The 14,690-nt window shown below is 44.1% G+C and overlaps 1 protein-coding gene and 1 non-coding gene across 6 annotated transcripts; both read right to left on the bottom strand.

Moving 5' to 3' along the window:
- Positions 1-35: 35 nt before the first annotated feature.
- On the bottom strand, positions 36-14,404 carry LOC140272851 (transportin-2). 5 transcript variants are annotated; one of them, XM_072368341.1, is made up of 26 exons: positions 14,331-14,400; positions 13,002-13,101; positions 12,638-12,713; positions 11,560-11,709; positions 11,248-11,354; positions 10,363-10,496; positions 9,885-9,966; positions 9,632-9,754; positions 9,313-9,431; positions 9,107-9,167; positions 8,782-8,953; positions 8,473-8,625; positions 7,932-8,157; positions 7,576-7,747; positions 7,236-7,322; positions 6,598-6,705; positions 6,345-6,503; positions 6,173-6,260; positions 5,900-5,998; positions 5,314-5,349; positions 4,382-4,477; positions 4,204-4,279; positions 3,939-4,038; positions 3,771-3,845; positions 3,080-3,220; positions 36-2,867 (listed from the first exon to the last, which is right to left on the bottom strand). In XM_072368341.1, exons 2-25 carry the CDS (start codon positions 13,098-13,100, stop codon positions 3,113-3,115), a joined length of 2,706 nt encoding a protein of 901 aa, XP_072224442.1. In that variant the 5' UTR covers position 13,101; positions 14,331-14,400; the 3' UTR covers positions 36-2,867; positions 3,080-3,112. The 5 variants fall into 5 exon arrangements, with proteins under 5 accessions (XP_072224442.1, XP_072224443.1, XP_072224441.1 ...); XM_072368342.1 differs by lacking the exon at positions 5,314-5,349; XM_072368340.1 differs by lacking the exon at positions 5,314-5,349 and having other exon boundaries at positions 4,204-4,477; positions 14,327-14,404.
- LOC140274367 (small nucleolar RNA SNORD41) lies at positions 13,188-13,255 on the bottom strand. Its single transcript, XR_011908323.1, has one exon. It is a non-coding gene; the product is annotated as a small nucleolar RNA SNORD41 (small nucleolar RNA).
- Positions 14,405-14,690: the final 286 nt, after the last annotated feature.

The raw sequence follows: 14,690 nt of genomic DNA, 5'->3' as shown, positions 1-14,690 counted from the left end.
TTTAAGTCAACTCAGAGCGCAATAGAAAAAAAAAGTTTATTTTCCCCTATTCACAAAAATTAAATAAAAAGGGATACATCAGATTACATCCCACCTGCACCACAGTTTAGAAAAAAAAAAAAGAAAAAGAAAAAAAAAAAGGTACATTAAAATTGCCAGCCTTGATTTCAGATTGAAACAGTTGTGAATTTGTTTTCCACATTCTTCTCCAAGGTGTGCATCCAGCACTGGCTCGCCTTCATTCCATTTTTTTTGTCAAAAATTTGACATAATCAGATGGTAAACGCTGTAAAACAACGGAAACAAAAACTGTTCTTTAAATAAAAAGAATAAAAAAGGGAAACAAAAAAAAACTTTTAAAGTCCAAAAGTATTTGTGCACCAGAGCACAAAGAAATAAAAATATAAAAAACAAACAAAATAAATAAATTAAAAAACAAGTTGCAATAAAACAAAAGTAACGGACAAAAGAAAAAAAAAAAAAGTTAAACTTGTGGACATTTAGGCTTCACTTGAATTTTGTGTACAATTTGCGTATCAACATGGCGAAGGAGTGGTAAAAGCCTCGATTTTTCTACACCAATCCTTCGTGGCACAGGAGCTGCACCCTTCCATAACATGCTACCAGTTAGATCCACAGCAGATACCGTCAATATTCTCTCGCTTGAGCGCTGCAGCGGATGAAAAGTTGCACGATCTAAAACACTGTGGCAGTCAAACTAAATCCGTGTCACATTTGTTAAGGGAGAAAAATGTAAAATCCCGTATTAATGCTTATTCTACAAAATGCATAATCCACAGATAGAAGCTTATATTGATGCTTCTTCACTCATTGATGCTTCTTCTCGCCCTCCCGACAAGCTTCATCTCAGGAGCTCTTGTGCAACCTGATGATCAGACTGTTACCTGGCAGGTAAATGTTAATATACCCGGTGGGAGGGGTGGGGGGCTACATCGGCACAGGCGAGACTGAAACTAACCTCCCAAACATAACCTTAAAATAGGGCTGGTGCTAAATTATGTCTACGTGTGCTAACACCAACAGACAAAAAGAGCCATGCGCACTTCCATTACAACTGTCCACTATGGAAAAATATCTAAAAAGATAAAGTTGAATAACAACCACCGCTCCCTCCCATTAGCTAACCAGTGTCAGGGGAGAATTAATAGGACTCTGTAGTCCCAGGCATACCCTACACAGTATCAACGGGTAAATATATGGCAACAACAATCACTAGTTTGATCAGAAGCTGGAGAAGTACCTTATTAGTCCAGCAGCGAGTTGCATTGCCATCGACAAAGCTCTTATAAGGTAGATCCCTTAAAGGGACGGTTATAAAAAGACTGAAAATCTTGACGAAACGCATGCAATGATTATGACAAGTTTGGCTCAAATGGCCATTGATAACCAAGAAGTTGTGGTGAGAAAGGCGGGAACATCCCAATACGCATGTATGGATTGACAGGTGCAGCGGGACATGGATCCAAGATATCTTAAATACGATACCACCCCCACCCCCCTTCTTAAATCCTATTCAGTCCGTTTAAAGGAGCTGCAATATAAAACTATGCTAAGAGGCCTCGAGTCTTACCCATGTCACTTTACCATTGCTTAACATTATCATGCTTAGACAACAGTCCTAAAATCACTTATCAAAGAGAGAAAAAAAAAAAACTATCTCAAGTTCAGTATTACTGTATGCCTTATATGAGAAATTCTAGATTTCTTACAGAAAAAGTGCATCGATACCAATAAGAACCAATTAATTCTTGGTGATGTCTTATCGCTTTCATCAAGTCCGTTATGTAAATATCCTAAAAAACAAAACTACAGCAGCAAATAGTTTTCTTGATCTGCCTACAGTATTTGAACCCCTGTTGCATTAACAACCACCAAACACGAGCCGAATTCCTGAATCGGTATACCTAGAGTTGGTCTTAACACACTGCCTTCATTACACTATGGGGACAATGATTAGACAGCATGTATAAAGACAAAAGAAACAAGCCCCTGACAGCCCGAAATGACGGCAGCCTCCCTGCACTGATGATGTTTAATGCAGCAAATGAAGAAGACGCTCACTCAAACATGCGACTAAAGGTGATCGTATGCCATGCGGTATTTTGGTACTGCGGTCGTTTAAAAACCTCGGAGGACAGGTGGACTGCAACTCTATTGCCTCGGATGAGGGGAAAGAAATCAAATCTAACAGTTACGGAGGAAGTCAGCAACCAAGGGAAGAGGAAGGAAATTAAATTCAGCTACATATGACGAAAGACCCAAGTATATGCACATCAAAAAGTTTATGCAGTTTTTGCAGTAAAAGGTGCAAAAAGTTTGGTGCACGTCATTACATTGTAAAAGCATCTGTTTTCTGTTTGGCCTCTGGCACAAGCCGGCTTAAACACAGCTACATGTGAGTCATTCTACACGTGTTGTAGGATTTGGGATTGTGGCACCCTATGCTGGTTCAGATAATTCCTCTATGTACCTATCTGCCACCCCCTCCCCTCCCAGCCATCATCTAACTCATGAGAATATTCCAATCGAGGAGGGGGCGGTAAACTCTGCCCCTATATTGTCCTCACTTACCTAGGATCCCTGCGGTCTTGTTGGCGAAAGTCGCTTTTGAGTGTGTTGGATTTAGTGAGGCGTTTAATCCCAGAGGTATATGTATATCCCCAGTTTACCCTCCCACACCCACCACCCTCCTCCCACCCTCCCTCACAGAGACAAACAGGGCGCGGGGGAAAGGGAGGCCATCCGCAGAGTGAAGGGTCAAGGCCAGTCACATCCCTCCAGCTCTAGTTTCTCCCCACGTTCTGGGCAGTGCAATGAGTTCCCCGGTTACCCTCCCCTTCATTAACCTGGGGAAAAAGACGACAGAGCAAAGGCAAGTCAGTGGAAGATGGGTTCAGAGGCCAGAGAAGCGTGGCTGTGTCGGTGAAAAGGGGGATTCTGGATCAGAAGATGTGTTTGGGAACAAAAGGTATCATTGCTTATCAATGAGCTGGGTGTTTCATCACATCCAGAAGGAGGTGTAAGGGGGGGGGGGGGGGGGGGGGGGTTGCGGACGTACCTAACAGGTCCGTGGACCAAGGGAGGGGTGTGGTTAGACGCCATAGCAGGCCGACAGGCGCTCCTTCAACAGAGGGGGGAACTGCTCGGAGAACTGCTGCCAGTTCTCTTCTCCAACCTGGTCCTTGAAGCCATGCAGGATCTTTGAAAAGAAAAGGAAAAAAAAAAAAAACAGAAGAGCTCTCAAGCAGGCTTTCACAATTAAAAGTCTCAGCCAGCTGAGTTAATGCCGACGGGGCAGCGAGTGTCAAGCTTCCTCGACTAAAGCTTTTATGAATTAGGCTTTTGAAAAACACAGGAACCTCTGCATGTAGCCAAAGATGTACTGCTTCAGTCACCACTGTGGTGAAAGCACCCAGTTCCATCCTCACCTTTGTTTTTATTGTGGAAGAAGTCTAAGAGATTTAGCAAACTGTCCAGTAGACACCCTGTTTCTCACTGAAACTTATAGACGATCCTTCATAAATCGCGACGTCTTGAATAGAAACATTTTCCTCTCAAAACCAAGCTTCACCGTACTTCTCAGACCCAAAAACCATCCGCACCATACAGTCAGATTTCGAATGTCTGATGAGTGATCATCACAGAGTGTGGTGAGCTAGTGCTGCACATAAAGAGGGAACGATTTGATTTCAAGCACCATCCAGTAGCTCAACAGGGTAACACCTTTCTCCCTTTGATGGGGCGCTCACCTTATAAAACATGTCTCTCAAGTCATCCTTTGGGCTGACCCACGAAGCCACAGCGTCGCAGAAGAAAATGAAGTCCTGGGCAGAAATTAGTAGTCAATTAGTTGCACACGGAAGTCGAGCCCGGCTTATTTTGATGACCCCGGCAGCTTTAAAGCATTATCGCCTCACCTGCACCACTCCCGCCGGGTTGACGCCGATCATCACACAGATTCCCCGGAAGGCCGAGTCCTTCTCTTCGTTATCTCTGATATTCCTCAATGACGAGCACCTGGGAAAAGATGCTCTATCAGTAAATGTGTGTCCACTCTAAACTACTTTTCAGCTCATTCACATGCAGTGCAAGAGGCAAACGAAAGAAGCTGTGCATCTTTACATCATCTGCCTAATCTAATATGTCTGAATGAACATTTTCTCTCTCTCACACACGACTTACCAGGGTCTAATAAAATGTTGCAGCTGTGGTGCCACTTCCTGAGGACAGACGAAACCCAGCCTGCCAATTGTAATGGCTACACATGGGGAGACATGAGAGGAATAGTTCACATCAACACTCCCGTGTGACCGTAACCGGAGGCTATATAACGCGTGTGTGTGTGTATTTGTCCGTGTACCTGTGTTTTCCAGCAGAGTCTTTGGTGTGTTGGGTCTATTGATGATCTCCACCAGGTGAGGCAGCACCATGCCCACGTAAGGCTGCATCTCTGCACCTAGAAACAGAGAAAGAACACCCCATCAAACACTGGAGGATGATGGGTCAACACTGGCAGATCATCTCGTGTTCAAACAGGCTTTATCTATCAGATTCATTTGTCTAAAAAGAAAGAGTCTAGAGGTCGTACAGAATCTAACTATTTGGGTTTGCAGAAACTGATCCATAATTTTTTGGTGCAGTTTTACACCGAAACTAAACTTCTGACTCATACGCACGTTTACAAACACAAAAACAGCTGTTACAATAAACACTACGTTTTAGAAAGTGTCCTCTTTACTGAGATTACAACTGCCAGTGCTAAGCAGCAGATGACTGAATGCAGTTCAAGCTAGATTAAATTTTAAGGAGGAATTGAGTTTAACATCAAGTACATCGTTTCCTGTTCCGACACTAAAAAGTCTGTCGAGAAATCAAACCGTGTGCTTATGAATCTCCAGAGACGACGAGCCACAATAACCACACCTCCAGTGCCGTGACTACTGAGCACGGTTAGTCGCCTTATGTTTTAATCTGTCTGCATGGATCTGCGACAGCTGAGTTTATGGTTTTTGGTTGCTAAAATCTTTTATTCGGCGATAACTGGAACGTGACCTATTGGAGGTCACCTTCAAGTTCTCCAGACCATAGACCGTATCCGGACATTTGACTTTAGATAGCAAGTTACTGTATCTCCTGTTATGAGGGGTTTCTTCAGAACTGCAAGTGGATGATCATATTTACTAAAATGGTAAGAACATATTGAGTGAATTGTGATTCTCATTCTATTGATTCTATTCCACTGTGTGCAAGCTGGCCTCAAAGACAACTGGTTTGCCGCACCGCTACGCTCACCTGGACAATTCTCTGTTTGCTGCTTGGCACCTGTCCCTGTAAGGATATCACACAGAAGTTCACGAGGCTGACTTTTGCCACACACAATGGCTTTGTTAGGCATGCACGCACTCACAGACATGCTCGGGTTCGTGTTGTTAACACACCATTTCAAGTGCCATAAAAGAGGAACACCACACGGATTACCCACTTTATCAGGAGGCTGCACAACTTCAACATCTATATAAAATGCCTGCCTGGAGGAAACTGCAGCACAAGCTCTGCCAAAGCCGAGAAACACAGGTAACGACCGAGACAATGTTGGTTTCTGTTTGCACAGCCCTACAGATCTGTCTGCATCACGCAAGCTGGCACACGTAAACCTTCAGACACCAAAATGCACCACCAGAAGCCTGGTGAACCCTGAAGTAAGCAATATCTGGATCAGAAAACATAGGAACAAAATGTATCATTCTGTGTCAATGAGCTGGGTGTTTCATCATGTCCAGATACTGAAAACTGTTTTTAAAGTAAAAAGGAACAACGACCTGTAAGAGAAACTGAAAGAAAACGAACCCATCAAACAGACCTGAGCTCTCATTCTTACCCATCTGCATGGAGATCTCGCCAATGGCCCAGGTGGCGTTGTTACACACAGAGATAAACTCCGGGTTCAGATTGAGCCCCAGAATGGGCATGAACTCAGCTGGAGGGGAGCAAATAGACACACCGGTTAAGACACCAGCATGCAAACACACCAATACAATTTCTTTACATCTTCCTATGTTTAACTGGCCCTCATTAAAGGCTTCAGTATCTGTGCAGATACAACAGGTTCAGATGTGGCAGCTGTACAGTCTTCTTTAACAAAGCCACTAACCAATGCAGGGTTTCACATGGAGGAAGCATGCCTTGGTTAGATCACCCAGCAGGGCAAAGGAGCTTTGCCTCACCTCAGGCATCGTGTCCTGCAACAGAAACAGACCATTTTACTCTCTGGGCACTTCTACAAGCAGGTAACATAGTAAAACTACAAAACCATCCAATCATACCTGCATGCACTGGAAAAGCAGGGTCATGATGTTAGAGCGAGCCACCAGTTGTTCCACGTGGCCCCCCAGGCCCTCAGCCAGGCCGCTCAGCAGATCCAGGGCCACGATCATGAAATCTTTATCCGGAGCCTCATACTGGTCTGGATGCTGATTGTACATCTGTACAGGCAGGAGACACATTAAGTCCCAAAGCTTCCTCTGTGCCGGCCTGGAAAGCATTTATTTGCTTTGTGTGTGGTTTTTGCATTCTCACCATCGCCTGAGCGAGCGTCTTCTGCACTAGTGTGACACAGCGCTGATAAACGGGCTCGCAGTACGGCAGAAACCCGCTCTGTAGGGCTGTGGCCACCGACGACAGACACTAAGGGGAATTCAGTGACAGCAAAGTTAGTTTTACGAGTGTGTAACCAACAAATACCAAAGACAGCAGGTAAAAAATTAACTTAGTTTATGCTTTTGTAACCTTGAAATGATTTGCGTTTCATTTCAATATAGATTAGCAACAGAAAGGGGATAAAAATGTCTGTTTGCTGCTTGGCACCTGTCCCTGTGAGGATATCACACAGCAAATAATGAGGATGCTGAGGTTCATGTTGTTAACACCATTTCAAGTGCCATAAAACCTGAAGTAAGCAATATCTGGATCAGAAAACATAGGAACAAAATGTATCATTCTGTGTCAATGAGCTGGGTGTTTCATCATGTCCAGATACTGAAAACTGTTTTTAAATTTAAAAAGGAACAACTACCTGTAAGAGAAACTGAAAGAAAGCATCATCTGAAGAGCAATTCATTTCAATATAGATTAGCAACAGAAAGGGGAAGAAAATGGCAGGAAAGTCTGTAGGGTAGTAAATATTTGCTACATTACAAGGACCAGAAGCCACTCACCTCCAAAAGGGGGAAAAGATCCTTGTCTTCATCCTTTAGCTCATTCCACTTGGCAATTAGGGGGGGCATCAACTTCTGAATGTACTCCTAAAAGACAACGTGAACAGCAAGAGCTCAAGATTTAGTCTCCTTTTTCAATGCTTCAGCAACACATTTTGTGATTTAAACATAACGTGCAAATAAATGGGATTTTTTTTATTTAAAATATGAACGTGCAACTGCATGCTATGCCAGCAATACCGTCTCTTATGTATGCAAAACCATACAAACAGGGGGAAGAGCGAAAAAAAAAAAAAAGAGGCATGGAAGTGCATGCAGTGATTGTTTCACAGACACTTACAGGCTGATTGAGGTGGTGACCCACTGAATCTGCCAGAGTTCCTATCGCATCATAAAGGATGAGCAGATTCTTGTGCTGGTACTTCCCAAAGGCAAAGACCAGTGTGTCCAGGATAAAGCTCAGGTAGGGCACCAGCTCTGTGCATGCCTCCTCCTCCAAGGTGGCAAATGCACTGGGAAAACCAAGATGAGATAATAAATATCTAATCTTCTTGTTGTGTGTGCGCGCTTTAGGGAGAATGCATGCAGGGGTGTGGATCAGAAAATATAGGAACAAAATGTATCATTGTTTATCAATGAGCTGGGTGTTTCATCACGTCCACGTGAGCAGCAGAGGAAGAGTGTAAACGTGCTCACCTGCAGGCAGCCTCCTGCACCCTCTTGTTGCCATCCAGGATCCGTTTTAGGAGCTCCGTCATGAGGGGTTTGAGGTAGGAGTCGGGGGGCTGGGAGACCACCCAGTGTGCGTAGCGACTCAAGGTCCAGCAGGCAATGGAGCGCACCAGGGCCTTCTTGTCACACAGACACTGGATGAGATGGGGGATCAGCTCGGGCAGGTAGGGCACCATGCCCTGCATGCAGCCTGAAGCGCCAAGAGAGGTGCAAAGGAGCGAATTAGTGGAAACAGTAAAAAAAAAAAAGTACATTTTCATGTCACAAACCGTACGCCACAAATGATTCTGCTGAGGTTTCAATTAAGACATTTTTGCATTTAATCAACAGTCCAGTATAAACATCTTGACTGAGGCCTTTGGTCTCAACACAGAACATGTGCAGTGCAGCTCAATCATTTTGTATGAGCAGTGTGTGCAGCTCAATCTTCCTTGAAAACTGGAAATCAAAATATACAACAAAGACCGGATGTGTGTATGCAAACTGTGAGTCATGCAACTATTACCTTCAGCTATGGCCCCCAATACCAGGATGCCGGACTCCTTAATGACCCAGTCTGGGTGGAAGAGCAGGCCTTTCAGGAGTGGCAAAAGGTGAGGCAGCAAATCGTCGCGGAACACGTTGGCCAGCACGTCCAGTGCTGCGGCTGAGCACTTCCCTGAAATCACAGGAAAAAGGCCTGTTACAAACACTCAATTCCTCCAAAAGTCAGCTCTCAAAAATGTGATCAAATTGGGGTCTAAAATGCAGGGAGGAAAATGGGTTGAAAAGCAAGGACACAACACTCAGCTTTAAAGCACTTCTTATCACTTACGTAGATTCCAATCAGACAGCGTGTCGTCGTCATCGTCGTCGTCATCTTCGATGTCCTCCCCCTCCTCTCCCTCCCCTCCTTCGTGCTGCAAGGTGACCGTGCGCGACTTGTGGAACCGGGGCTTGATATCCTGCTCGCTATCCGGCACGGCCTCGTCCTCCTCCACGTCTCCCTGGAGAAATGAGCACAAACGCTTCGGCTGTCACATCGGCGCTTGCTAACACTCTTCAGACGTTCTTTTATTCTCTTCTGCAGTCAAAATGAGACCCAAAGTCTCATTGTATGAGGGGGCATTTATAATCTAAAAGAACAAAAATGTCCTCACCTTCAGTAGTATGATGTCTATCTCTGAATACTTCATCCCATTTACTAAGATAGGGGTAAGTCTGTTGATAAGGAGAGAAAAGGTGATTATGCATTAAACTTGATTTGATGACACTCATACAGTGGCCTGGATTTAGTGACCTTACAGACTTGAAGTTCACATTGAAATTACAGACCTATCACTTCTAGAAATGATGAGCGACTTACTGCACCAGGTGTCCGGACAGCACCTCTTTACAGATGGGTTGCTCTGCCAAAGTCAACCAGAACTCACAGGCCTCCAGAGCCACGTTCTCATCAGGATCCTGAGTCCGCTGCAGCATGTACTGCAGGAGAGGAGAGAGGCACGAGAACAGGTTGTGTGAGCCGACAGAAAACAAAAAAAATCACACTGTTGTGCAATGTCCTAGCATGGGGTCTTGAAAATCTGGATCAGAAACAATAGGAACTTGAGGTATCACTCTTAATCAATGAGCTGGGTGTGTCATCACGTCCAGAAGCACGACCGACCTAAAATTCCACTTACCTGGATGATGCTGTGCATGTGGGGGATGAGGCGGTCGATGCGGACCTCCAACAGCATGACCAGGGCTCGGCACACGTTCTTTCGAACCTCGGAGTCCTCATCTGCTGCGAGAGCAAAGAGGCTCTGACAGGGAGGAGGAAAAGGAAGACCGAGAGGGAACCACAAAAAGATTCAAAAATCCAAATGATAAAGGGACAATAAAGCGGGTGCTGTTCAAAAAAAGAGAGGATGCATTTTCAAACCCACGGTTTACCTCGATGAAGGTGTCGATGTTGTCCATCAGGGCCTGGGCTCTGCCGATGATGAACTGGTTCACGCAGGCTATAGCATGCGACCTGTAAGTCAATGCAAAACGTCTCAACTGAACAATGTCAACACTTTGGTTTGCTAAGAAAGGGAAGTTTCCTTTCTTACTTAAACATAAACGTGAAAAAAACTAAACAGGAAAAAGGCATTTTGTGCCCAGAGAGCACGCCAGTTTTTAACATTAAAAAGCCAATGACCTAATTTGCTCTTTCTCTGCATGTACAAGAAGCATCTGAAATTCCACTTATTATACTATGACATAACAGTAATAATTAAAAAAAGAAATCCAAGAAATTAATGCAAACGTTCTGTGAAATTGTATGTCAACGAGAGGGTTAAAGTAAACACAAAACCAGCCAGATGTTAGTGCACATCACATTCAGACGCTGGCAACAAACAAAAACAAGTCCTGCTCTGTCTTGTACCTAATTTTAGGGCTGCAATGCTTGAAGAACTGAAGGAATTTAGGTATCATAATGTTGAGCGGCCTATTCAGAGCGTCGCTGTCCAGCAGCTCCGACGAGTCCTCGCAGATCTTCTGCAACGCGCCGAACGAGCCCTGAGACACGGACATACATAGAAAGGCTGTCAAATCAAACGCAAACATACACGGACACAGAGGAGAGAATGACACTGCATCAGAAGATCGAGCCGGAGCGAAAGCAACGACTGCATTGCACACAATTTTGCTTTTGAAATGAGTTTGCTTGATTTTGGGTGTGGGGGGGCCAATACAGAAGACCATTTATCTTAAGGGATATATTTGTACATCAAGCACGCATGCAAATAAAAATAAAAAAAGAGACATTTTTTAGGCTATTATTGAAAAATATTAAAAAATAAATGCGTTTGTGACTCATAAACAGATGCTAATATGAAACTACGGCTTCCAGGTGTGCAATGAGGGCATTTAACTGGCTGCTCAGCTTGCCAAGAGGTCTTTCATGACTTCTGAAAGATAATCTAATTCCCGTATCGAACATCATTAAGATGAACTAAATCACCTAATATTTTGAAAGAGATGCTTGTGCAGTTTTAAAATGGACATATTGTGAAAACTAAATGGAAATTATCAAGATGCCTCCCATGGCTGCGCATACTTTCATGACGATAGGTTCCCACACAGAAACTAGCTATTTTTGACCCCACCCCAACCCCAAACTCCCCGTTTAACTTTGCTGTGCCTGCCAGAGAGGGAAAACTAAACGTATCATCCACTGACTCAGTACTCTGTACATTTACGAGTCTCAGCAGGAGCAGAAAGGACAAAATAAAAAGAGAGAAGAAGCCAAAGCTGGGTTGGTGCTGACCTCACAGGTGTTGTAGTCCTCTGAGTTGAGCAAGTTGCAGAGCTGGGGCAGCAGTTCAGGCCATGTTTGGAGCTCTCCTTTGGAGGCAATAGTAGTGATGAGGATGCCTAGAGGAGCACAGGAAGCAGAGATGAAAGCCTCCTTTAGGTCAGATTTATAAGCAACATCACTACACGCAGTTTCCTTTTGCAGCAGCTCTGGATCAGACAGTATGAATACAAACACCCTCACAGTCACTCAGATGTTTTGGTTTTTATGCATCACCTCCAGATGTTGGTTGGCGAATGAACACGGTTAGACTGCGATGCTTACCGATGGTGGCACGGATGAGCGGCGAGGGATCGCCGATGTTGTTGAGGCATTCCTGCTTGATGAAATCCGCAACAGCGGGGGGGAAGTTCTGGTAGTGGGCTTTAACATTGTTCTTCAGTATCAAACCGCTCAAGGAGCGGGTCGGCTCGTCTGAAAACAGGAGGAGGAAAGTGAGGTCTGAGCAGTCGGAAAGGAAGAAGAACTTTCTAATGGAAGTCATCAGAGTGCAGATCAGTATTCTACCGACTGGAATCCCTTTGTAAAACTCCAACTGTACAAACTTAAACACTCATTCTCAGGCTTGTCCAATTGTTTTTACATGGCTGCAGATGGTTTAAAATGATTCTAAATGTTTTCGACACGCCGTGTGCCACCATTCTGGGTGATCACCAGTGGGCAGTTGTCAGCTTATCAGTTCAGTAATGGCACTTAAATGTGTTGAAGTGCCACATGTGAACAGATCCAAGTTAAGGTTAAAAAGGCAAAGACACACAGAAAGAAAAACCTGGCGCAGGAAACAGGATACCAGTGGTAGGCCTACGACTGTTAGTCAGCAGCACATCTACCACAGTCACACCAAGAGCTGTAGCTTAACGTCATTTGTAACAGATGCAATATGACAGAAATAAAGGAAACGAAGTGTGTGTGTGTGTGAGACAAAGCATTCCGCATTAGTATGGCTAACACAGTAGTGTCGAAGGATAATTACTGTGAGCTGAATATTTAACTGGACCGCCATCATTGCCCCGATATACATGCAAAGGAGCACGGTCAAGTCCTAAAGCAAAGTGTGTTCAGTGCCATGCCTCTGCAGACAGTAAATAAAGAGAAAAATAAAAACTTTCAAAACATTCTACACCTTCTGAGTTGGTCTGGAGAAGCTTTTAGGGACTGTGAGCTTACATATTTGAATGAGAGCAGCTTTATTGAGAACACGTCTGTGTCAACTTACACCGTTTGAACTCAGCCAATTTGAATAAAACTTCATTTTGGTCCGATTTATGCGTTTGTGTGCGTTTCTAAGAGTCCGATTTCGGTCGAACTAACACAAAAACGGTGGGGAGGAGCTACAACTCACCTTCAGTTTTAAGTCGTGTGAGGACGAAAATTAGATAGTTGTTGAAATCAGGGAACTGGTTGAGTTGTTCAAGTTTCTAGAAGGGGCAGTCAAGGACCATTTCATGTACAAAAATAAATAAATCAAACACTGGCAGCAAATCTTTGATGCGTGAACTGTACATGCAGTGGAAGCTCTACTCAAAGTGTGGAAAACGCTCAACTTTCAATGTAAGATAAGAGATCTGGCAGCATTATTTACACTTTACAGGTCAAACTCCTGTTGCACTAGCACAAAACACGACTGTAAAATATGTGATTAGAGCTAGCTTTACAAAGCACCCCCCTCCCCTCCCCTCCCTCCAGATTGCACTGCTGCAGGATACTTGTTGGACAGCCCTCTGTGTGACAGTGTTGGGCGACTGTGAGTCTTTGAGCAGCTGGAGGACCTGCTGAAGTCCCTGCTCATCTGGCTGCCACTCCATCCTGTCAAACACACAGATTAATCCACATTACACAGTTCTTTACATGTTGTTAAGATGAATGAAGAGACACATGCAAGCATGTGGTCTCTGGATCAGACAGTATGAATACAAACACCATCAGTGAAAGTCAGGTGGTTTAAATGCATCATTTCCAGTCCACGTGTATAGCTACTTTGACTTTATAAGCTACTGTATACAGGCGTTGAAGAAGAAAGACTACAGTCAAAATGTAGATGTGGGTAGATCCAGCAGCTGACACGTTGGTCCGCTGTGGACACAAACCCACGAGGGAGATGGGTAACAGGTAGTGTGAGAAAAGAAACGATCACTGTTAATCGAGCTGGGACTGCCCAAATGCGAACACATAAACCATTTGGAAATCTGACCCAGGCACAAAAACAAGGACATCAGACAACACGGCCAGCTAAAATCTCTGTGACCCGGCTTAACCGCATCAAGTTAATCCTACCCCCACCCCCCATCTAGGCTACGGAAACGCTTCTTGTCTCATTACTTTTTTCCCCCCTGAATGGACACACCGTGATAATTAGTGCGCTGGCCCGAGACGCTGGAGTAACCTGAGTGGGTCCCATGCGAACGTGTTGGTCCGAGTGAAAGAAGTCAGGAAATAAGTCAGACACGAAGCTGGGCCGCCGTGGCCGGGCTCGTGTTAGCAATCCATGTGTTATACCCTCGCTTACATTTGACTTTGCAGATATGGTTCTCTTATCACAACGATCGCTGCGTTATAATTAATCGGCTGGTTGTGCTTTAAAGAGCCAAGTTGACGCTATAAAACTTGTCCTTCTTGCCCGGGCCTGTTCGACAGGGCAGTTCCCGGCTGGGTGGTCACAATGTGCCCGGCATAAAAATGAGCAAATACCGCTTGCTGTTATCTAAAGTAGTCATGTACCACATCAATCTTTCAGAGAAAGCCAACGTCCGAGAGGCCGTGTGAAAAAATCGCACTTAGCAAAAACGATTAACGGCTAATAACCGTTACTAACTTGCTGAACACGTTTTCTTTGGTGGCCTTAGCCACTAAGCCGCCTGCGCATAGAGTTCCACTGTCTGAGCTAATGCTAAAGCTACTAGCCAGGCTAACGATATTCAACCGAAGGTTTCCTTGATATTTGCTCTATCAACACCTTACCCGATGAAACGATAAGAACGATTAAAGATTCAGTTAAACATTCTGGCAAATTAAAGACTGACTGCAACTGTACCTACAATATTGATTTGTAAGTTGGGCAATCAGTGCTGGGCCGCTCTTCTTCGTAGCGGTTCTTCTTGTTCAAATGAGCACGCCGACTGAAATTGACCGACGGAGGCTTCCGTTCAACACACGTTTAGGTAACCACGCGAGATTACAGTGGAACTTACATGCACCCACCAAATATAGAAGTAGTTCTAAAAAAAAAGAAAAGAAAAAAAAATTTAATAAACAAGATAATATATCCGAGTGCAATTAATAAAGAAAACTAAGAGAAACTTGTGGAGATATTAATGCATTCATATTCATATTCTCACCACACTATTTACTTTGTAAATTTAGTTTATATATATATATAATATATATAATATATATAA

Source organism: Leuresthes tenuis, unplaced genomic scaffold (genome assembly GCF_036924035.1).
Source record: "Leuresthes tenuis unplaced genomic scaffold, fLeuTen1.0.hap1 SCAF_17, whole genome shotgun sequence".
In the NCBI taxonomy this organism is placed as follows: Eukaryota; Metazoa; Chordata; class Actinopteri; order Atheriniformes; family Atherinopsidae; genus Leuresthes; species Leuresthes tenuis.
Note: the sequence above shows the minus strand (reverse complement) of the source record. Positions and strands in the feature narration are given on the sequence as shown.